At 40.7% G+C, this 24229-nt stretch overlaps 2 protein-coding genes across 13 annotated transcripts in view; both read left to right on the top strand.

Moving 5' to 3' along the window:
* CAPRIN2 (caprin family member 2) overlaps nt 1-5438 on the top strand; it is a 33309-nt gene extending 27871 nt beyond the window's left edge. For 6 of the 10 annotated variants that reach the window (XM_039571350.1, XM_039571347.1, XM_039571345.1 and 3 more), the window contains 4 exons: nt 825-1010; nt 2313-2413; nt 3178-3244; nt 4514-5438. In XM_039571350.1, the coding sequence (XP_039427284.1) occupies nt 825-1010; nt 2313-2413; nt 3178-3244; nt 4514-5082 (923 nt within the window). In that variant the 3' untranslated portion in view covers nt 5083-5438. The remainder of the gene's footprint in view (nt 1-824; nt 1011-2312; nt 2414-3177; nt 3245-4513) is intronic. The other 4 variants (XM_039571349.1, XM_039571343.1, XM_039571348.1 and 1 more) reach the window with 2 other exon arrangements.
* A 6750-nt stretch (nt 5439-12188) lies between these two features.
* The window catches only part of IPO8 (importin 8), a 46461-nt gene continuing 34420 nt past the window's right edge, over nt 12189-24229 (top strand). For 2 of the 3 annotated variants that reach the window (XM_039570732.1, XM_039570733.1), the window contains exons 1-3: nt 12190-12397; nt 20637-20718; nt 22819-22975. In XM_039570732.1, coding sequence (XP_039426666.1) covers nt 12314-12397; nt 20637-20718; nt 22819-22975 — 323 coding nt within the window. In that variant the 5' untranslated portion in view covers nt 12190-12313. Of the gene's footprint in view, nt 12398-20636; nt 20719-22818; nt 22976-24229 lie in introns of all 3 variants that reach the window. The other variant, XM_039570734.1, reaches the window with a different exon arrangement.

Below are 24229 nucleotides of genomic sequence, written 5' to 3'. Positions count from 1 at the left end.
GACATTAAGAACTCAAAAGAACAGTGTAAGAGTAGCAGTCAGGAAAGCATGTTTAGCTTCAATGCTCTTTCTGATCTCTGAGACTACAGGTGATAAGCATTCTGTACTTCTTTTACAGAAAATTGTAATTTTTTGATTAGCCTTGTGCAGTGACTCTGCACAGACTTCACGTGCAGAGTGTTTATACTATTGTTTTGGATCAATTTTAAGCTTTTTGGATTGAAATAAAGCATGGTCTTGTGGAAGTACATTCATGGTTGCAAGGTTTGTATTTAAAGCTAACCAGTCACTCACCCCTGTGAGTGAAAAGCATTCTTTAATACATTTTGCTTGGAGTTGAACTGCCTAATATGTGGTAGGAATGCCTGTTGAAGAGACTGAACCCAAATATCTGCTTTCCATAGCCATCATTGCTATCTAGCTGTGGTGGTTTGTCTCACTGTTTCAACAGATGTCAGTACTGAGGTGACCTAGTTTATCAGTGAAAATTCTTAATCAAATGTTATTTGATTTTAACCTAAATTGGGTTTTTTCGTGCCGCTGGCAAGCTTGTTCTCACCTATGCTACTGACTCTTGTTGAATGCATTAGGGACTTACACTGAGAGCCTGAGCTGTCCACAGTAGACTTTAACAAGCATTACACTTTACAAAACAAAGGGAAGGATCCAATCACTTAAATGAAGTAATAAAGGGACAGAAGAACAGAATATTCAGAGCAGCTTAATTGGTCTCTGAATGTCCTAATGCTGCCCTTGCTTCTATGCACGGTAACTTACTGCAGTTATAAAAAGCTTTGAATTCATGTGTGCCTTCTGTTTTTAAGCAGTGAACTATCAACCTGATGGAGCTGTTCCTGTTAGCAATGGTAGCCTTGCCTTTTATCCAGCACAGGCTAATGTTATTCCCAGACCCCCTCAGCCTTATCTCAACAGTCGTGGGTCTGTCAGAGGATCTGCTAGAGGTGGAAGGTCGCTGGCTAACTCGTATCGCTCCCCTGGTGGGTACAAAGGTATGTCTGTATTTACTATCATCCTAAAAAAGATCTAATGTACTACCACTGGAACGTGATTTAACACAACACAGTATTAAATTCATGTTCTGTATATAAGAAACATCTCAAAACAAGGCTGTAAGGGCAATGTGCAGAGAACGGGGCCCTCTGTTGTAGAATTTAAGGAAGTTCATTCTGACTTTTATTTGTGGTCCCTGTACTTGAGATGTCAAGCCAAATGGCAGAGCAATTTCATAGCTTCCCTAAATATGAAGATAGGAACTTTCAGTAACAGGTTATTAGATTACTCATATGGACTTTTCTGTTGGCAATTTCACTTGCTGTTCTGAACTTTTTACCCACTTAATTCTTTCGCCTGGCATCTTGCTGACAAACTGGGCAGGCATCTTTCTTTTCAGATATCACTTGCAGTGTTCGCCCAAAATAAGGTATTTTTTGCTTAGCACTGCTCACTTTAATATTACCAGCAGAAACCAAGATGGGGGAGAGGTTCCCAATAGTGAAGAGCCCTTCTAGATGAATTACAGACTGAAGAGCTTTTTAAGAGGAGGCTTATTTGGTCTCTGCAGACCAGTTATTCTTTTGCTGCTAGCTGAAGTACTATAGAGAGTTTCAGCTGACTTTAAGCAGTTACTAAATTAAGGTTGTTGGTAGCTACCAGCTGCAGGTTGTGGCCTATTCCCCTTTGAAGTGGAAGGGCATTTAGTCTGTGATAGGTGCTTCAGTTGTTGGGCTGAGCCTGCTCAGTACCTTGTAGGAACATGTACCAGATGATGAGTTTTATAGTTGTGACTTAACAGCAGTCCAGGGTTTGGTGGTGTCTGGTATGGAATTGCTTGCAGCTCTGCTTTGGTAGTTAAATTATAGCTTAAGTTAGTAAGCTAATAGCTAAAAAGGCAAAAATTATAGTAGCACCTAAATGTATAACAGTAATAGCTCAGTGTATGTAACAGCAAAAGAAAATGTTTCTTAATTCTACCTTAAATCCCTTTTCTGGAGTTAGGAAGCTTTTCAGCTGTTCTGGGATGTCCCATTAGTATCACAGGCAATGGATAGGGTCTGATATTAATATTTTTAAACATGCAATTTTGAGATAGCCAGTGTGTAAGTTATGAGTAGCTAATGAAATGCATTTGTTATAGGAGTAGCAAGGCCCCTATTCAATTCCAAATTTAAGAATAGCTGTGTTACTGCATAACTTAATGTACATAATTGCCAAAAAAAGTTATAGTTATATTCTGGACTTGTAATGTAAATCAAACAATGAATGATACTGAATAATCAACTCTATTTGAACAGGTTTTGATGCTTACAGAGGTTCACCTTCATTAGCTAATGGCAACTATGGCCAGTTACAATTTCCTGGTAGAGATTATGCTGGAATGCCATATTCTCAGAGGGTAAGTATTGACTTTATTTCCAGTAGCCTTCTGCTGTACAGGAGCCAAATCTTCTAACATGGTAGCCTTTCATTATCTTAACAGGTGAACTATTACTTACAAGCTAGAGGTTAGTTTTGTTTCATAGACAAACCCTTTTGTGGAATGGTAGACAGCAGCTGAAATAAGTCAGTTCAGAAAGGTAACATCGCTGTATGGCAGGTTGATTTTAGTCTGAAAGGAATCTTTGAAATGCAAACAGATGGTAAATAACATATTGTATGAGTCTAGTCTATTATTTTAAAAGTTGGTTCACTAAAATGCCTCTGTAATGTAAAATAATGAACTCCTAAATGGACTGGCTGAGAATGTGGTTAGGCCAAAAAACATGTGCCCCCCTTCCCCCCCCCCCCCCCCAAAAAAAAAAAAAGTAGGAAGACAAAGGTTCCTGGTGGGTTCCTGGTGTGAGAAGGGTCTGTCAGTGTCTTCTGTGCAGGCTCATGGACTTTGAACAGACATGAGATTTAAGGGTAGTGCTCATAACCTCAACTGAGTCCATAGTTCAGAAGCTAACTTGCTACAACAGGCATCAAAGTAGATCTTTAATTTCATACCAGCTACTATAAAAGTAAATTTTCCATAAGTAAAGCTGTTTATCTGCATCTTGTTTCTGAGCTCTGTCACTGTCTATGCTAGAGATTTGAATAAATTGAGCAAAAAAAGTGTATTTGCCTCACTTGAGTTCAGATTTGCTTATAGCCATCTTCCTAACACTTCTCTTTAAGGATGTTAATTACCAGCAGTGCTATAAACGAGGTGGGATAAGCAGCGGTCCTCGAGCAAATTCAAGAGGTAAGGCTGACATCAGTGGTCCAGTATATGCTTGGGCATTGCAGCTGGGGTGTTACTGGGAACAGTGTGAAAAGCAGAATACCATCACTCACCTAACAGATTGAGCTTGGTGTAAGTTAACCAAGCTTAGGTGGAGGCTTGAGTGCGGTTCTTAAACAGAATTGCACAGCAGAAGATTTAATTTTACTATTCTTAGTCTGCAGTCTTCATGACCAAGTTCTGACACAATGGTACCTTACTGAATGTCACAAATAACCTGACTAGGAAAATGCACTCAGGGCAGTTCCCTGTGTTCTAGTTGGAGTCCAAGCATGAATAGCATGTGTTTTGAAGAGCTGGAAACAAGATGATTTATTCCTATTCTGTGTGCTGGAAAAAGAGGGACTTCCAGTGCTACAGATGAGAAGTGAGATGAAGAGTAGCTGTAGATCACTATTTTAGAGACTGAAGGGAAATTATGGCATACCGTGGAAGCTGTTTTAGGGTAAAGCAGGTCATATCCTAGTTTGAGGGATGATTCATAGAATATACCTCAGAAGAGAACTAAATATGAGATCATGGTGAATTAATAGCTGATAGAAGTACTCATTAGCATCAAGATCTCACAGCAACTTCACTTATTTTATAGTTTGTTTTAAGGTGTTGTTTCCCAGTGGAAATAACAATGGTTTGCAACTTGAGTGTGACTGCTCTAAATTTCTCAGATTTATTAATTTTTTCATTATAGACCCTTTTAACGTGAGTATTTGAAAAGATTAACAGCTTTAATTTGGGGAGTGAGGTGCAGAAAACTTAAAAGCAACTCTAGTTTGTCAGACTTTAAATATTCTAGCATCATAAGTTGGTAAGGTCTACTAGAAATGCAACTACAGTGAGTAACATGAAGTGAAAATTCAGATCTTGAAGGTGCCATGGCTCTCACTTTGTCAGTATTTTTCAGCAATTCCATTTTATTTCCCCTCAGAAGTTAGCATATGCTTTTTAAGATGACACATGTGACATACTAAAGCTAAAACGATTGCAACCTACTGCTCTCTCTTACTTAGAAGTATAAGAAGTAATTGTTCATTGCTCAGTTATGTCCCATCCTGCTCAATGCAAGTGTGATGAATGTAAGCCCACTTCACAGTTCTGTTCTCACTGGGGTCCTTTGACAACTTGCTGTGGCTGAAAGATCAATCTGCTGCAAAGCCTGTGTACTTGCTGCTTGAGATTATGCCTGCAGGCTTAAGGGTTTTAATACTTACCGCTGCTAATGGTTCTTAACAGCAGGGTGGAGTGACTCCTCTCAGGTGAGCAGCCCAGAACGAGACAATGAGACCTTTAACAGTGGGGACTCTGGGCAGGGAGACTCCCGCAGCATCACCCCTGTGGATATGCCAGTGACAAGCCAGGCTGCCACCATACTCCCAGTGCATGTCTACCCGCTCCCACAGCAGATGAGGGTTGCCTTCTCTGCTGCTCGAACATCCAACCTGGCCCCTGGAACTCTAGACCAGCCCATTGCGTTTGACCTGTTGCTCAACAACCTTGGAGAAACTTTTGATATCCAGCTTGGTAGGTTCAACTGTCCCGTGAATGGTACCTATGTCTTCATCTTCCACATGCTGAAACTGGCTGTCAATGTCCCGCTGTATGTGAATCTCATGAAGAACGAAGAGGTCCTCGTGTCAGCCTATGCAAATGATGGGGCTCCTGACCATGAAACAGCTAGCAACCATGCAGTCCTGCAGCTGTTCCAGGGAGATCAGATCTGGCTACGGCTGCATCGGGGAGCCATCTATGGAAGTAGCTGGAAATACTCCACCTTTTCGGGATACCTCCTTTATCAGGACTAAAATCCAGTGCGATGTTTACAAAAGAGCTGCTCCAAACACCTTGGTGAGGGGGGTGGGACTAGCTTTGCACTTACTACTGACTTTATAGAGGATATGTGGTTCCATTATTGGGGGGAAATGGTGGTCCTGTTTTGCAAGGTGAAATCATGGAGTTGGGGTACTGAATCAGCACTAATTTGGCACTTTATCAGTTGTGATGTAGCCTTGCTAATAAAGCTGTGAATGTATATTGTTTGCACTTACCCTAAACTGTATTAATGTCCAGCTTACTACACTATTGATTGCCTCAAGTATGGGCTATTCACAATGCCTTGTTGTGCCTCAATAAAACAAGTTAATATGCATTTTAGTATTAATTTTGCCCGTGGTTTTAATTTTAAGACATATCACTGACCTTTTTCCTGGTTTGGTCTGTACATGACTATTACACAGAACTGGTGTCAAAGTTTCAATAATTTAGGGTAATTTGTATTTAACTGGGATTATTTGTTCTTGCTTAATGCCATTCTCAAGAGTGTTACCTTGATCAAAATGAATTCAGGATTTAGTTACCTTCTTTCTTTTCAACTGAAAGGTCAAGAAATTACAAGTGCAATGCTACATACTTCATTAGGACTACTTATTTTAAATACATACCCTGTCAAAATCTAGCATGGTCATAGCCTCAGTCCTTGAGTAGCGATGTGGTTGAAATTCTTAAACCTGAGAACAGTCACAGAAGGGGCTGGCTTACACTGTTATTCAGCTGCAATATATTTTAAAGTTAAAATTCAACTTTATGAAGTATAAATGTGTATGGCTTCCCCCTGCATGAGACCTGAATCAGATTTTTATACAGGTTCTTTCCTCATTTCAGAGAACTGCTGAGGAACTTGGTATTTGTTGTTGAAGCCTGGTGCTTGCATTTTAAATCAAACATGAATACAAATGCTAGGAAGCATTTCTGAAATCCCTTTCTTACAGCTCTTGGGCTGTTTGACCAGCCTTCAGTACTCTTGTGGCCTGAGAACTGAACAGCCATGATGTATGTCCTTGTCGAAGCTGCAGTGTCAAATACTATAAATAGTTTCAATGTTTAAAATGGTAATATGAACTAGTAAGAAGGTAGGTCACTGGCTCTCTCATTTCAAAAGCTTCAGTAGATTGTTTTAGCAGTATAAAGCACTTATCTGAGTGTACTAAATTAGCTGGTGCACAAGCCTGACTGGTATATCTAAGGCTGAAGCAGAACTATGCAAAGTGAAAGCAGCTGAGCTATCTGCTTTTTTAAATAAAAGTAAAAACCGAAACTGAATAAACTTCAAGCCTAGTATAAAGCTGCTGTTTCTTGTTAAGTGGTTTCACACCTTCCAACTTCAGTTTGCCCTTACTACCATGCAGATGCCACAACAAGTCTGGCATGACTCCATAAAGTTAGTGGCATAAAGATCTTGATTTGTTCCAAGCTCAGCTTTTTTTCCATACAGATTTTTAGAGGGTGATCATACTTCAAGTCTTGGTTTAGTTCCTTTGGCAAATTTTGAGAGGAGAAGTTGAGGTAGGAGAAGCTTTGGGGAACCTAGTTTTTACCACTACAAAAATGTCAAGCCTTAACTCTTGTACACTAAGCCTGTATTTTATAATTTTAAAAATGGTAGTTCTGACTTTAGCCAACAAAGAGGTTTATTTCTAGAACATGCACTACCGAATAAGTGGCAGTTTAACTAGATAGGAGGTAAACATTTCAATTTCAGAGCTGTATCTTGTAGAAGAGATTTTAAATTCCTAGCTAAAAGGAATTACAGCCAGAGTTGTGCAGGTAAGATGAAATATGAAATCTAATCATACAATTCCTTGACTGTAAATCATGTAGGGGATGGGGTTTTTTTGAAAGTGAAGGTTTTTAGGCTTTATCAGCCTGAATCACAATCTTTTCAGTAGTAGCTACTTTAAAATAAAATGTCTGGTTTTGTCCTATTATTTTTTATTGAAAAGAACACATAACTTGGAGAAGTCTCATCCCTTAGAATAACTAAAAAATATGATTGATTTAATCCTGTGGGTTTCTCACATAGTACCTTTTTAGCTAGAGCTGTTGGTTTTCACTGTTTCTAGCCACCTTGTGAACACAGGTTTTAGTAACCTCTGTTACAAAAAGGAGTATAAATACAACTGAACAGGTACTGTCCTAAAGAAGTTTTCAGACTAGAAGCAACTCAAAAGACTGTTACTGAACCTTAAATGCTAAGAGTGTATTTAAAAAAAACAATGCAGAAGACCAAGCAAAGCACCTTTTTGCCATAGCCGTAGCTGGCCAAAATCCACTGATAGCAAATTGCTACTCTGATTTCCAAAATACCTAAAAATGTTATGTCATATGATTTTTCCATGATGATAAACACTAAGGTAGGGATATCTCATTATGCTTTTAGATTAATAATGGTTTTTGAAAGCTTCCCAAAGTACTTCAGAATATTTCAGTGCATTTTCTACTGACACAGTTTTAGTCTAGTCAGTGTGTCCAGACTAATGACCTAGTTTTTTATTCTGCTTCTGGGCAAAGCATTTAACAGGTGAGTTTCACAACCTGGAAATACTTCACTGTGTAGTTTTCATGTAAATACTGTCTGACAGTGTAAGTTGTCTTTACACTCCTTTTTTTCTCAGTAATTGTTAAATGAAGTTGATTGGATTGTTGCATTAGGAAAAATGCCTTAACTATATGAGGAATATAATCAGGTCTAATTAAAACATAGAAAGGGGTGTCATAGTTCTGCTACATTTCCTGTTGCTGTCTGCTGTGCACATTGGATACCACCTAAATTCTCTCTGATTTACTTCTCTCGTGCAGCCTGCTGAAGACAAACTTTAAGGGTAAGAAATACTATGTTTGCATTTAGAGTGAGTAAATTTCTGTGTTTCCTTCTCTTGACACCAGCGAAATACTAGAAGGACCCTGAAATGGGGGGGGTGTAATGGTTTGGCTGGGAGAGAGTTAATTCTAGTCAGAGTAACTGGTATGGGGTTGTATAAAACTGTATAAACAGTGTTGATAACTCAGGGATGTTTTGGTTATTGCTGAGCAGGCCTTGCACAGAGTCAAGGCCTTTTCGGTCTCTCACTCTGCCCCACCAGTGAGTGGGCTGGGGGAGCACAAGGATTTGGGAAGGGTTAAAGCCAGGACAGCTGATCCCAACCAACCCAAGGGATACCCCAGACCAGATGACATTGTGCTTAGCAATCCAAGCTGGGGGAAGAAGTACTATATATAAAATTTGAGTTATGGTGTCTGAGATCTTAAGTCACCGTTACATGTGATGGAGCCCTGCTTTCCTGGAAACGGCTGAGCACCTGCCTGCCCATAGGAAGTGGTGAATGAATTCTTTGCTTGGCTTTGCTTGAGTTTCTGCTTTACCTGTTAAACTACCTTTATCTGAACCCGTGGGTTTTCTCACTTTTGTCTTTCCAACTCTTTTCCCTGTCCCGTTGGAAGGAGTGAGTGAGTGGCTGTGTGGGGCTGAGCTGCCAGCTCAGAGGGGTTCAACTCTGACAAAGGGTTTCTTAAAGTTTTCAAAATTCTAATGGACTTGTGACTTTTGTGGGTTTTTTCCAGGTCATGGAAGTGAGGGGAGACAATGAATAATCTCCCACCACTGCCATGGCTGACTTCCTGTGGCTAAGGAAACCTCCATCCTGCAGGCTGCAGTGGTGGTGCAGAGAATGTCACTGCTCTGTCCTGCTGGTTCAGTTTAGACACCTTTTCCTCCCTAACTGCTTTGTTATCTACAGCTGCTCCAACAAAACAGTCAGTGGGGGGGACGGCTTCAGAATTTTAGCTCTGATGAAGAGCTTGTGTCTGGAGGACTGGAATACATTTATCTGCTGCAGATCATCCTTGCTAGTTCTTTATTAAACCTATACATGTCTTGTGAAGGATATGAAAAGTCTGTTGTGTATTATAATTGGAGAGATGCAGTATCATAACCAGGTAAAAATGAATTAATCCTAGTTACACACTTGTTCACAAGTCTCTGATCAACTTAATTTTCTCCCAACTATAAACAATTCTATTAAGAATTTAAAAAACTTACACATTAGTATTTGTGGATTGAATGTTTCCTGGAAGCGTTGTACTTGAAAAAATAATATTGTGAAGTACTAATCTGGCTGGGAAGTATTATGGAAAGTATTAGTTCATACAGTTTTTGGGCCCTAGAGTAAGGTTTGAGATGTGGTTGGTACGGAATGAAGGTTTTATGCTAAGTACAGATCCAATCACTTTGTCATTAGTTTACTACAATGAAATAGGCACTACATTGAAAGCAGTGGTTTGCTGTTAGCCTGTAGCACATCACACAGAGGAGCGCCGCTTGCTTTCTTATGCTTTTTCAGGAGTGCCTCTGATTAACAACTTACAACCAGGTGCTGTCCTAAAGGGACGTGGTTGGCATGATGAGAGAGGGGTTGTTCTCTGCCAGCAGTGTGTTACAGGCAGCTGAGACCCCACCAGACTGCATTTCAAAGCCACCAAAAGTCAAAGGACTTATTCCAAGTAACCTGCAACATGTGAGGCTTTTCAAGTTTTTCTACACCTCCCAAAGTTCTTGAACTTAATAGAGTTGTGTTGATGGCAACTTTGTAAAGAACCTGTTTAATTTTTGTTCAGGTCAAACTGGTTACTTTGAAAATCCTTGGTTTCACAGCTGAGTTTTAAAATAAGATTGTTTGTTCTAAATACTTTACAAAACTGTTATAGCACACCTGGAAAGCTTTGAAGCTTTAAAAAAACCTCACATCTTTGCTTTGTATTATTTCCTTATCTCCCTGGTACTGTCATTCTTTTATTTTTCCTTACTTGCATGCTGGTGCAACTTTGATTTCATTTCTTTTAGTTTCTTAATATCTCACTAGTCCCTTCACATTGGATCTTCTGTCACCAGCAGTTAGAGAGCCATCAAGAAAAATCTCTGAATTTTACCTCAGATTCTTAATTTGCAGAGTAGCAGAACAGATTTAAGAAACCACACCCAACCATTCATTCTAAGTAGATGAAACCCCAAATATTAACAGAATCTTTGCTCTAACAAAAAGGCATATTAGTTCTTGCTTATAAGTAGTTACTTTCATCCTGAAGTTTTTGAAATCACATAAAAGTATTTCAATTAATTATTTTTAGAGTAACATAGTCACTGGTATCTATGAAGGTTCATGTTGTCCAGAAAGAAGTGTCAGGCATCCAGCAAACCCAGCACACAGGTAAACTACGATGCTTGCAACACTAAAAGTACCATTGTAAGTGCAAAAAAATTCTGAGAAACATTTTAGAAAGATGTTATAATACCCTTTAGGTATATTTTGTTCTTTATTGATATGTTTTACATCATTAGCTCTACAAAAGTTCTTCAATGAATAAATTTAATAACTTTGTATTCATCCATGGTAGGTGAACTTAACAGAAATGGAATGAAACAGAACTGCTCTTAAACTGTCCATAACATGGAATTTGGGAAAAGGGAGTAGAGATACACCACTACAAATCCTTTAAAGCAATTTGGATTTACTATGATATGGAATCCAAGATTTTTTAAATGGGCAGTTTCCCCTGGACAATTTATTACCTTAATCAAAATGGGAAAGCAACAAAGAATTACCATAGTTAATAATATATACTTTTTACTCTAACACTGTTTTGGTTTTTATTTTATGGTTACTGAGCATACTCTCATCTGCTTTTAAGAAGAAATGGAAAGGTCAATGAAAGTGTCTACAATTTCTTGCTAGATGCCGTAGAGCTGCATTACAGGAGAAAGGAAAGATAATGATCAGGCGTTCTGCAACACTTCAAAAGGTGATGAAAACCACAAGAGAGCACACGATCTCCAAGTGCCAGGTAGGTGCAATTTGTTGTGACAGCTAGATTCCTTTTTAATTAGAGGCAAAGTTACTAAGGGACATTTTTTTATTATTATTAAATCACTAGTGCCAGGTGCTTTAACGTTCTGGTTTATACTGTAATTACAATGAACAAATGACATATTGTCCAACTGTATTCTTAAGGCACCTATATAATGGGATGATCTTGTAATTGCCCTTGTGTTTGACTCCTCCTTGGTGCAGCAAATAGTCTTTCTGTTCTTCCTACCACTTAATCACGTCTTTGGTTTGTAAATGTTATGTAAAACATCACCCGCAGAAGTAACCAAAGGATTTGGCTCACCAAAACCGTGTTAGTCATGAGGTTTTTCTGGTCTGTTTACTGAGAATTACACCTTTGACAGACATCTTTCTTACAGCTGCACGGATGCTTAAATCTTTGGTCCACTTGCATGTTCTAGGATTTAAGAGGGGAAATAATGGGCGAGAGGTGGCGAATCAGGGTGGGGCAAGTGTTTTGAGTTTTGAAGTGTTAGAGGTGGTGTTTGTATATTCCTGATAAGATGAGGGGTAAGCCTCTCCCACGCCCTTTCACACACAATCAGCATTAAGATAAGCAAACCCTCTTCAGGTTCTACTAATCTACATAGTGATGAAGACAAGTATCATACAGAAACCTGCTCAGATGCAGAGTAGGAATTACGACGTGTGACCCAACTGTGCATTTTAGTAAGCTCCTTGCAGCAAATTTCTGTCTTCCTGTATGTTGTCAGTCGTTCTTGTGCAGGGCACATCCCGGAGGCACCTGGATAACTGTGACCAATGTCAGTTCCCCTCCATGGACCTCACCTCGCCACCTCATCCAGCCCCCGTGTTCTTGTGCGAATGACTCGCGGGGTAACAAATACGGAACACCCAAGCCTGGCGTGGAAGCCTAAAATGTACGTAGAAAAACAGAGCAAACCATTAAGAAATAAAAATGGGATTTTAAAATCCTAATTTAAAAACAATCCATGCAGGGCGCGGCGGGAGCCTCGCCCAGCCCTCCGTACGGGAACATGGCCGCCCCTGTGGTACCGCGGCCTGCAAACCGCACCCGCTGCGAGCCCTCCCGGCGGACTCCTATCCGTACAACAAGATGGCGGCCACCTCGCGCCTACCCCTTCCCGAAGCCAGAAGGCGGCGCCGCGGCCGTAAAGCAGCGCCCGTTTCCCGATATCCAGCTGTCGCAAACCGGTGAATGGCTGTGGAGAGGGACCGGGGGGGGTGGGGGACGCGGGCCCGCGCTTGTGGCACGGGGGGGCGGCGGCGCTAGCGGTGGCTCCTCCGCGTCCTGCCGCCCCGGGAAAGCGCTGCCTACCGGAGGGGGAAGGCCAAGATGGATCCCAACAGGATCATCCAGGCGCTGAAGGGCACCATAGACCCCAAGCTGCGCGTCGCCGCCGAGAACGAGCTCAACCAGGTGAGGGGGGACCCGCGGGCGGCCCGCCCCACGCGCGGCACGGGGGCGTCCGGCCCCGCCGGCAGGGGAGGGGGCGCTCCCTGCTCCGCGCCGGGACCGCCCGCCCGCGGCGGGGGCCGGGGCCCGGGGCCGGGGCACGGGCGGGTCGCTGCCCTCGCTCGGCGGTGAGCGCCGTGCTGTGACCCCCGGGTAGGCGCTCCGGAGTGCGGCAGCCCGGCCCTCGGCGTGGCCGGGGCGCTGCCGCTCGGTGTGGGAAGGGATGACATTGATGTGGCGCTGCGCGGGTCGCGCCCTGGCGCTCTCAGGGGGCAGGCGGCAGTGACACTCCGGGGCGCGCTCTGTCCCGTCCGGAGCGCGGCAAGTGAAAGTTGGAGGAAGGCGCCTTAGATTCCATGGACAGTATATGTCATGGCATCCTACAGTTAATCACAGAATTACAGAATGTGGAGTTGGAAGGGACCCATCAGGATCATCGAGTCCAACTCCTGGCCCTGCCCAGCACCATCCTCAAGAATCCCACCGTGTGTCTGAGAGCGTTGTCCAAACACTTCTTGAACTCTGTCAGGCTGGTGCTGTGACTCCTTCCCCGGGGAGCCTGTTCCAGTGTCCAGTCACCCACTGGGGGAAAAGCCTTTTCCTAAAGTAGCGGCAGAATGCACTGAATGAAACTGTGACCCCAGGCTTTGAACGTTCGAGAAAAGAGAAAGTTCTTTTGCACAGCACTAGTAAAGCTTTGCTTTCCATGCTTTGATAGAATATTTGATCAATTCTCTTTGAGGACTCGGGATTTTTTGGTTGTGTTGGTGTGTTAGCAAAACGGACTAATAAGAAAAAAATAAGAATTGGCTGTCAGGAATTATGGTACTTCAGGATTGCTCCTCCAGCTTAGTTTTATATTTAGGCAACTTAAAACTCCTTCTGAATTAGATATAGCTAATCCTTGCTTTAGCAGTTGGTAAGTTCCTTTAGTAAATCAGTGGATTAAGTGCTGGACATTGAGAATGCTCTTGTGAATATTTAGATAAGGATGCAAGGCTTTTTTTCCCTTTTTGGCATAGTTACTTTAAAAATCCATTAGTATCTGGTTTTGTCCCTACTGTTAAGGGCTGAGAGGGAAATGAGAAATATTTGTCAGCAGCCTGTTGCACAGGGGTCAAAACAACAATACAGAGTACTGCTACTACAGTGTTCTGTTCAGAGCAAAGAGGCAGCTTCTGGGCTCCTAGGTCCTGCTCCTAATGCAGTCATCACCAGTAAGTACTGTGAAGGTCAGGAAAAGTCCTGAAAGCATTTTAAGATTGAGAGCTGTAAAAAGTTCTAAGTTTAAGCGATGGATAGTGCAATTCTCATGAAAGACACAGGTTTTAGATTCAAGAGTGCAAGTAGACTTATTGAGAACAGGTTGAGATGCAGATTTTTCTTTTAAAATACTTCACATGTCTTCTTTTTTGTAACTATTATGAAGACTGAATCCTGAAATCAAGACATAGCTATTTTTGTGTAGGCTTCCTGTTACTAGGTGAAGCATGATGTATCTGACTGACATAATGTGCTGATGCAGTGCTGGGTTTGACATGACTCTTTGGATAAGAGGAACAAAAGTGCTCCTGAGCGATGTTGCTTAACGTGGGACTTTGACATCTTGAAGCTTTTAGGTGCTTTTGAAGCAAGGCTTCAAAGCAACATGTCAGACTCCTCTCCCATGTATCTGATGGTAGTGTTGACATGTCCCTGTGTTCCTGCAAGTGCTGAAATCCAGGTGCTGTTCTAGCATTTATCTTGTTCTAGCAAAGGAACCAGTCCACCAAGCAAACAGAAAACTCTCTGGCAATAAGTACCCAAAGTGGTGATGTAGCCCATGGCCAAACAGAACGAGGGTCACCTTTATTCTGTGTCATAGTTACAGGGATGCTGCTCTTGAGACAGGCTCAGGGGTGCTGAGGTAAAACTTGGCTGTGTTAGCTCATCTGCAGTGTGCACTGGCATTCAGCTTGGTATCCAGGTATTGCCATGAGCTTCCCAGACACTGCAAATCCTACTAGTGCACCAAGACAGTGCCTCTTTGTAGGCACCTCAGTGCTATACCAGTACAGAGAGTCCTTTAGAGCAGTGTCATGATAGTCCTGACACCATAGTTTGCTTACAATGTAGAGAGTGGGGAGTAGAGTTTACGTGAATGAAAGTTTTTCTACCTGTAAGAAGAGCCAGCGTGTTTGAAAATGCTTCTTTTTCCTCTGTATGTTCCTGCAGCTGTGTGAAGATACACCCAAATCAATGAATTTGCTGTCTGCTTTCTGGATTATCACCTAAGTGCATTCAGAAATGGAATCTGAATTCCTTTTTTTATTTTTTTTTTCCCTTTTTATATCTATTGGAAGGCTGCTTGTGAATCTTCTTCCTCTTGCAGCTAGAAACAAGTGTTGGTTTTCAGTCAAAATTAGTTTATGGTCCATTTATATCCATTTGTGCCAATCTTACTTCTTAACTAGAACAGGTTTCTTGGTACCCTCTCTGAACAGATTTGTCAAAGGCTGATCCCCTAGAGGCCTGTTTTTCTAGCCTCAGCAGGCTATATTTCCTTTGCCATATCATAAAACTGAATTTATGAAATCTAATAATAGGAGCACAGCTCTTCTCTGCACTGGTTTCCCATTGAATTAATCTTTCTTGTTCAATCTGGTCATTTGTGTTTGCAGTGTTCCAGAAAGTCTCGTGCTCCATGCCACTAATACCTCATTAAATACTAAATCTTCAATTATCTTCTTTGTGTCCAACATCTACATGGTTCTTATCTCTCAATATACCAAAGTCCTTTTAGTCTTTTATACTATGCTTGTTCTTCCCTCAGAAACCTCATGTTTTTAGGAGAAATTCTATTATCTTTGAGTACCTGACCATGTACTTTGGCCTCTTACCCCACTCCATTTTTGTTGGTGGCGTTCTAAAGATCATTCAGTTCTTAGTAGGATTTTTCTGGTCTTTATCCTTGGTTGCTGCTACTTTCAAATCATCAACAAACTTCACTTCTCTCTGTGATCTGAACACAACTGTAAGTGTGGGATTTATTTGAAATCTGATTCTTGCTAAACTGGAGCAGTAATTTCCTGCCAGGTCAGTGTCTGTGTCCTGTAATTGCTGTCATTTCCCTTTTAGCCTCTTGGGTTTCTAAGTGTACACATCTTTCCGTCCCCCTCTTTCTCTTTTGCCCTCCTGCCCTGCCTTTTTTTAGTTCAGCTCTGTCACATAATTAGCGTGCACTTGAAGATATTTATCACTCACACTGTACTCAGTAGAACAGTTAGTTATCCTACCAAGAAATATACTCAGTTTCAGTGCATCGTTTGTCAGTATCTGTTCCAGGCTATTACTTCTGTTACATCTGTCTCATGGACTTCAAGGACTTTTGCTGGGTTCATTTATTTATTTATTTATACTATGGCTATATACTGCTTTCATGTGCCAGTTCTTGGAGTGCTGTGAAATTTACTATCTGATTACTGAACATAGAGAGTCATTCTAATTCCAGTTCAGATAGGATTTCCGTACAGTTTTTATGCATTAATCTTCAGTGGCTCAATGTGCTGTAACACATTCCTTTGGCCTGTAGCAAAAGAGAAAAGAAGAACTCAATTGCAGAAATACAGTTGGGTTTTTTTAAATATTGAGTAGGAGTTACATAATTTGGCTTTGACAGAAACTGAGTAGCAGTGCTGAAAGAACTGTGAAAAGATTACCCAAAAGCAGAAGAGTCCAGAATAAAGTTTGGCTTCCTTCCATATCTTTCCGCATCTTCGTTGAGCTGGCTGCCATAGTAGCCAGGGATCTTAAGGCCACTCTGTAAGTGCCAAATGAGCACCTCATGATACCTAGAGGGAGAAATCTCAGGTATTAAAGACCAATTTGATGAGGAAGTTGACTTGGATGAATAAAAGTTCTGTGGAAAGTGAAGTTTCTTTGATACTGGATGAATTGGGCTGCAGAACCCACAGAGGAAAGAAATTCAGGTGGGTTCTTGCACAAGCTTATTTTCACTCTATGTGAAAACACTGTGTGTTTTCACCTCCCCACATAGTACCTTTGCATATAGGCAGGGAAAGAAAAAAGCGTCTCTTGAAGTTCTAGTTTATTTTAACAACTGTCTGGACTGACAGTGTAAAAAAACAAGAGTGAAAATGCTATTAGTGACTGCAGAAATACTAAGTGTGCCAATGGAATTTCTAAGTATACATTTTCAGTACACAGAAGATAAAGTAAGACTTGGTAAACCAGGTTGCTGAGCATTTGGATCAAATGTATTTAAGCCTTAAAATTATATTTTTAAAAAGTTATTTGCTCATGAATTCAAGGTACAAATTTCTTCGGTGTGTTTGTTTTTGGAAACGAAGATGCAGTGCCTTGTTTTTTCAGCAATTCTTATGTGCCATACTTGCATTCAGAGGTAATAAAAAGTGATGTTTACTCGTGGTGGAGAAGGATAATCTTGGCTTGCAGAACCTGAAGGAGGGCTTCCAGATTTCCCATATCCATTGTCCTAGAGTGTCCTGTTGTTTTGCGGGGGAAGAAGCACCTTTCAGTGGCATTCTGCACTTGGGCATTGTGGTTGCCATCAGTACAGAGGGAAGGTTATTGGCAATTGTGGTTCTGGAGCAGTTGCTCGTTGTGGGCTTTAAATGCGACAGCAAGCAAGACGCAAGAATAATGCTTCATGAAATGGGTTTAGTAGTGTATAATGTGTGATAACCTGGGAGCCAAATCTGAACATTAGATGTGAAAAGTATTTGCTTCAGTAGGATCCATTTGGGAAGATTTTAATATATTTTTCCTACTTACTTCTCCTTGTATTCTAGTTCTTTACAAGTGATGGTCTTCATCTTGATGTTTTTCAGTGGCCCATCTGAAGCTCACTTGGCTGTCATATGTTCTGTACCTAATCAAATGGAAAATAGGCAAAAAAAGATGTGTTCTCTGATCTTTGAAGCCTGGAGCTGTGATGCTGAGGCAGGGAAGGATACATCAGGCCAAAGTTGAAGGAACAGAGTGCAAAAAGCTGTGCAGCTGCAGTGTGTAGATCCCAAGACAGTGGACACAGATGGAGCAACATGCATGGGTCATAGACCTGCATCTCTTCTCCATTGCTGTAAATTTACCCAAGTATGTCTTCCCAATGCTGCGTGCCTCTCCCAGTATAGCTGCTAGCCTTGCACACTTCTGTATACCATCCTCTTAATCCCAGTGGAAATTAAATGAGATTCTTTTTTAGCATAAATGCTCTGATCTGTGATTCATGCAAGAACAGTCTCTGTTTTAGACAGCTTTAAAATAATTGCTCTTTGTAAGTACTCAGTGAAAGTTTGTTTTTCAAAAACTTTCACTTTCTCCTTCAAAATAAACACATGCCCCAATGGATCAGCACTTTTCACAGAAAGTTTTACCAGATCCCAACAATGTGAGTTCAAGGCAGTGTTATTATTCACCAAGTGCACAAAGCACCGTGCTGTGTTGTGGGAGTTGTGCTGAAGGTCTATTCAGCCATCTGGTGCCTCCCTGCGGCTCCTGGGCACGGCTCTTCAAAATCAGCAGATAGTTTTGTGTTCCTTCCGTGGCACTGACAATATTCCTGCTCTCCTTTTGTTAAGGTGCAGCTGCAGTGATTAAAAGAACTGTCTTGTTGAACTCATCCAGCTCCAAGGTCTCTTCCATGTCCATTTCCATGTCACAGTATGCACCTGACAATTGCTCCGCACCTGCTTGTACGATAGGTTCAGCTTTGTTTGCTGATGTCCGGAACAGCACAGGGAAGGGACACATCCCAACATCACAATTAGCATGATAACTAAACAAACGAGAATGTGCTGGTACAGGAAAAATGTTGCTGCATGCAGCTTTTTAAAAAGTCCTCTGTTCTAAAAACTGCAGACAGCATGTAGTTTTCCTGACCGGGGTTTGTTGCTGCACAAGTGAGCAGGATGTAATTTGAGCTTCACAAATACAACAGAATCGGGTGTCTTGTTTCTAACGTGGGCTCACAGTCTCTGTTCATCTCTACAGTGTTCTTGTTTCTGATAACGAGTAGTAAACAGAGCTATGTAAAAATGTGAATGATGGGCGTGACAATAATAGGGAACAGAAGGATTTAATGGGCCTGGCGATCTCCCTAGGGGTGGTGGTGTGTGAAGTGTAAGGACATGCACGTAGGGCTGTGCCGGTGGCTATGGGACCCCCTCGGGGACACTGTGCCTTCCGTCTGTGTAACGGGGCTTTTGTCACTCTGAGTGCTTGTTGAGTGGATCTGGCACGGAGGCAAACAACCATATTTGTGCAGATCCTGGCAAAACTTCAGGGAAAGCAGTTGTACACCAGCACAAGTGGTACCCATAAAGCTTCCTGAAGTAGCAGTGATTTTAATGTAGATCCAGTAAAAACTGTTTGGACAGGGAAAGGGAAATAATACTGTTAGCACCGTGTCCACTCTAAATGTGGTACTGGTAGGATTGCAGCAGGAAACCACCACCACCAAAACAACCCCCCAAAGCTGCATTTTTAATCAGTGTGTTTATAGTAGTAAAAGCTTTGTAGATTGGGTCTGAGAGCAGTATACAGGCACTGTTGAGAACAGAAAGGGTGGTTAGAGTTCATGCGTGGTTTTGGTTTTCCGTGCTGCTGGGATTTCTCATGGTTTCCTTATCTCCCTGTAACTTGGGTGTTGAGTGCTGGAGGGTGCCGCAGTCGACTGTGGCCCTGTCAGAATCCACCAATGTTGTCCAGTAGTGACTGAAGGGCAAGATTTGCCCTCCAGGATACTGGATTAAAAGGTGCTCTTTGGAATCCAGTATGGTTCAACCAGTTCAGCATGTCTCTAGATAAATGGACTTCCTGTGCTGGATGTTACAGCTTTTACTTTATTTGGAGCATTTCTTAGGGATAATTAAAGTTTATAGAGAAGGAAATTGCAGGAGGGTGTGCTTTTGATTTGCCACTACTGCTTTTATCTCAGATTACTCTATAAACGTTGAATGAGTCTCTGAGCACAGAGTAGGTTAGAATTACACTATCATTATAGTGAATAAAATGAGGGCCAGAAAGTTAAGTGATTTGGTAAAATTATCGAAGGATAGTGTCGCGATGCAGCTGGGACACTTAGGCATCATGAAAGCGATGTAATTTTACCTTGTTATGAAAATGTTAGATCAAGGAACTGGGGACATGAAGGGCAGAAAGTATCTCTTACTTCACAGCTTTCAAATGAGGCAGAGTTTATGGGAGGACATTCTATACCTGTGCTTAAAGCACAAGTCTGGAAACAACCACAGAACTGCCAGGCATAATCTAGTGGGAAGAAATACTATAAAAGGTGAAATACAGAAACCTGCTGCCATCTAACCCCAAGAAACCTCTCTCTTTGAACATAAAGAACATGGATCCAAGGGATGAAAGATCTGACCTGCCAGTACTGATCTGCCAAGGCTTAGTAGTAACTGCACCACACTGAGTCAGCGATTCCTCGCTGGAGGAGCCCTGGTGGATGGCAGCAGGATAATGCTATCAGATTGTCACATCTTTTAAATCTGGTGTGCTTTGCTCAGAAGTTCACTGAGCATTGTTTTCTCTTTGAAATTCTTCAGCTGCATGGCTGATGCAGTGTTTGAAAAGTTCCCATGAAGGCTGTGCGTTTTAAGTGTTATTTGCCTACACTTGATTTTAATTGAAAATGTTTATCCTGCTGTTTCCCCAGTTTTTATTGAGATGCACTATACATCTAGTTTGCTAAAAGGTAGTTGCATATGGCTAATGCAGATGCTGTTTACACTTGAAAGCAATTTTAAATTGCTTTTAAAAATCTCTTTGCTATTGCTGTTCTACCACAACTATTTTGCAAATAAATGGCGTGTATTGATGAAGCATGTCAATATCCATTTGACTTATGGGGCTAAGATGAATAATTCAAAGACAGATATCTAGTGCTTTTTACTATGTATTCTTAGAATTATTTAAATATTCATAATCACTGATCTCCAATTGAGAACCTTTTCACATTACTTATTCTGCCCATGTGCTGTTACGTGCTTGGCTTTTATAAGTAATCGTTTCGATTTCTGCAGATCTGGGTAAATCCAAGTGCTAAAACCTTTCATACATCATGAGGAGAGTGCAAAGTCCTTGGTCTGTATTTCCCATTCAGCATTAGCTGATACGGTCTTCTTTAAACATAGTGACTTACTGTGCTGTCTATGTCTTTCAGTCCTATAAGATCATCAACTTTGCTCCAAGTCTGCTGCAAATCATAGTATCCGATCAAGTTGAATTTCCAGTGCGTCAAGCAGGTGAGAAATTCCTTGTTCCATTTTCTTTCAGTAGAAAGTCAGTCTGTTGTTTGAACAGACTCTTGAGCTGTTGCGGTGTAAGTCAGTTCAGGTTTGTTCTGAAGAAGGAAATGAAAAGGATCTATCTTAGCTGTGTCTTTCCTTCACGAGGGTCAGGTAAGACCATGGGTATAGGACAGAGTCCTACTTTGACTTTCCCTGTGTGTATAGTGATCCCTACTGGATTGCTGTGATACTGATATGAAAAAAGCATGATTTCCACTCAAAAGTGAGCACCCTTAGGTATTATGTCTCCTGATGGTGAAGAAGTAATGATGCTAAGGCAAGTGTGAATTTAAATATTAAAAAGTGTATCACATTTGAATACATGTTTCTCTATTTGAATCTCTTTTCCCTGGAAAAATGAAAATTTCTGAAAAATGGAAATAACTCCTTAATCCCTAGATCAAGGGTAGCCCCATACATTTAATCAGTATCTTGGGGACTACCTAAATAAGTAGATATGAAGGAAGGTCACATCACTGATAAGTTACACAGTTACAGTCTGAGCATGTCTGGAAGGATTGCCCAGCTGTGTGTGTGAGTTCAGGTATAGTGGTGCAGTCAACTTCAGGCGTATGCATTTATGGAAGATCAGATTCTAAATTCTCATAATCCATTTTAACTACTTGTGTATAATATTTTTGTCAGATACAGAGACTGTTCAGGTTTTCCCATAAATTAATTAATACTGTTTTCTTCACAGCTTTGTTTTTATCCTATGGAACAGCATTTCCCATAGAAGCACTGTTGGGTTTTTTTGGTACAGATCCCATTAATCCCCTGAGTGCTTTGGGGTGTGCTGACATACTCTGTTTGTCATGCTGGCCTTTATTTTTTCAAAGATAATCCAACTTTGAATGGTGTTGTTAGTCCATTCTGTAGTAAAGTTTGAGGCTTAATCTAAACTCCATAAAGTCATTTTTTATAAATTAATCTCTCATTTCAGTATCATTCAGGAAAAAAACACAATTACATAGAATGTAATTTTATTTATTTTACAGAATAGGGGTGTAAAATAGAAAAGTACGTGTAAGTTATATTTGTAAGCCAACAGATTTCCCTGGGAATTTTTTAAAAGCCAAGAATTTGTATAACAACAAGATCTATGGACAAAGTAGATTAAAGTCTTGGGCTGGTCTTTCAGGACCTGTTTCTTGTCTGACTAGTCTGGCATGTCATAGACAAAGAGCTGTTTTTCCTCTTGCGCCTATAAAATATTTAACAAACTACATATTTTCATACTTTGCAATTTGTTATCACAAAAAAAAAAAAAATTGTACCCAAGGATATCTTATATATACTTTAAAACCCTAGCTAGTAATCAACTAAAATAGTGTACAGGCATAAGAGTTTATTAGGAACATTCCTATAATGCCTCACACCGTATTTTCTTTGTTTCCTGAAGAATGCCTTCAGGCATTTTAGTACTGATGCATAAATGCTGCTTTATTTTCTGTTGAAGATTAACTTTATTTTTTGTGGTTTTTTTTCATGTGAGACAGAAGGGAACAATTCTAAGGGATTATGGGAAATCCTAATAGTGAGATAAAGCTTAGGCAATTCACAGCAAACATTTCTGTCTGAATAGAAGGTAGGCCACGTGCCAGTTTCATACTGGGCATTTCCCCAAGCAGAGGGTCCCATCTGTGTGTGCAGCAATTTGTTTACATGAGCCTTCCAAAGCTTCACTTACTGAGCTTGAGTAGCTGTTTTAGGGATGAGTGAAAACACAGATAAGTTGATTTTTGTTGGCTTGTTTAGAATGATGGAATATTATGTCCATATGGAAGAGTGCTGTAGTAAAGAATGTACTTCAGTAGATGCTGATGGAAATACTATCCTGTTCTGTTCTGATCAGGCGCTTGAGCCTGATCTTGTGTGAAATCATGAGAAGAATGATTTTCTGACTCAGCTGTGCTCAGTGCCCATAATTGTTAAGAATTCAGGTGGTGGATTTAGGCGCCTTTTGAACTCTTTGTTCTGCTTTTAGCTGTTCTACATGTTGAGCACTGGGCAATGTGTAGAATTAAACTATTCTTTCCCACTGTCTGTACTTAGCTGCCATTTACCTGAAGAACATGGTGACACAGTACTGGCCAGACCGTGAGCCACCTCTTGGAGAAGCAGTTTTTCCATTTAACATTCATGAAAATGATCGTCAGCAGATTCGGGATAACATTGTAGAAGGAATAATTCGTTCTCCTGACTTAGTGAGGTACCTTACATTGCATAGAGATGTTTCTATTGCTCAGGTTTTCAGACCTAGCAGTGTGGATGTTGTTAGCATGAGAATCTCGATGTTTTGGGAGATGAGACAAGTACTTCCTTTGCAAAAGTAATAATAATCTGTTTACACTTACTTATGTGTGCCTGTTTTTCAGAAAAGTAGTAACCTGGCAGAGAGCCCTGTGATGTGGTTTATCCTCTAAGGGTGTTGTTCAAAGTGTCTTGTAACACTTGCTGTAGTGACAGCCTGTCTGTTTGGCTGATTCAAGGCAGATAGTATATACAGGGCTGTCTGCAATATAGAATTAACCATTCAGGGAAATATTGTCCAAGATTTGTTTCATTTTTTTCTAGTAGCCCTTTTCTTAATTACTTTATCAATTTTTTTTACTTTATCCCAGTATTTAAATATGTATTAGGGTTCTTGGTTTTAAGGTGTTAAAAGAATGAAAATTGCAGTTCTGCTTTTGCTGGAAGAATAGTTAAGAGTCACAGACATGCTACAGTCTGTGATTGTTCACCCCTTTAATTAAGGTGAGGCTGATAGGATGGGAACTGATATTTTCTGCAGGCTTTTTTTTTTTTCATTGCTTAGCAAAACTAAAAGTAGTTCTCCACAGGTTCTAGTTCAGTGCTGCTCAACTTTTTTAGTCACACTTCAGTTTAGTCAATCAACAGTTCTGCCTTGCCTCACCATTGTGAGGGGTATCTAAAAATGTGTGGCAGGAGAGAAATGGTAAGAGGTTTTTTACCTAATTGGCTCTACCATATGCTTTGGAGGTTGAGAAAGTGCTGTTCTAGAAGATCCCAGGAAAACTGTAATTTCTTGAGGAACCTGTGGCTTGGATCATAACATAAGCCATTATTCTTTAATGAAAACATACAAATTTGTGTTTTTGTGGTTGCTTTCAGCTTGATAAGCAAGTATAAACATTCATTTTCAAAGCACAAAGCTGGCCGGTTTCATGAGCAATTAATTCTTATTAATTCTTTTAAAATACTGCTTGATACATGTGGAGAGGGAGGAGGGAGGCAGAAAAGTAGCTAAAATGTTCTGAAATGAGTTTTTTCCTTAAAGTCAAACCCTGTGGGATTTATTTCTTGCTTTTCCTCTGCTGCTTCCCAAAACTCTCAGTGCTGTCAAAATATGTATGATACTTATGACATAATATGTACAGTAGCCAATAAACTAAGATTTGGGATCTATCCTGTAACTTAAACACTATGCTATGACCTTATTTGC

This window comes from Corvus cornix, chromosome 1A, assembly GCF_000738735.6.
Source record: "Corvus cornix cornix isolate S_Up_H32 chromosome 1A, ASM73873v5, whole genome shotgun sequence".
Lineage (NCBI taxonomy): Eukaryota > Metazoa > Chordata > Aves > Passeriformes > Corvidae > Corvus > Corvus cornix.
Note: the sequence above shows the minus strand (reverse complement) of the source record. Positions and strands in the feature narration are given on the sequence as shown.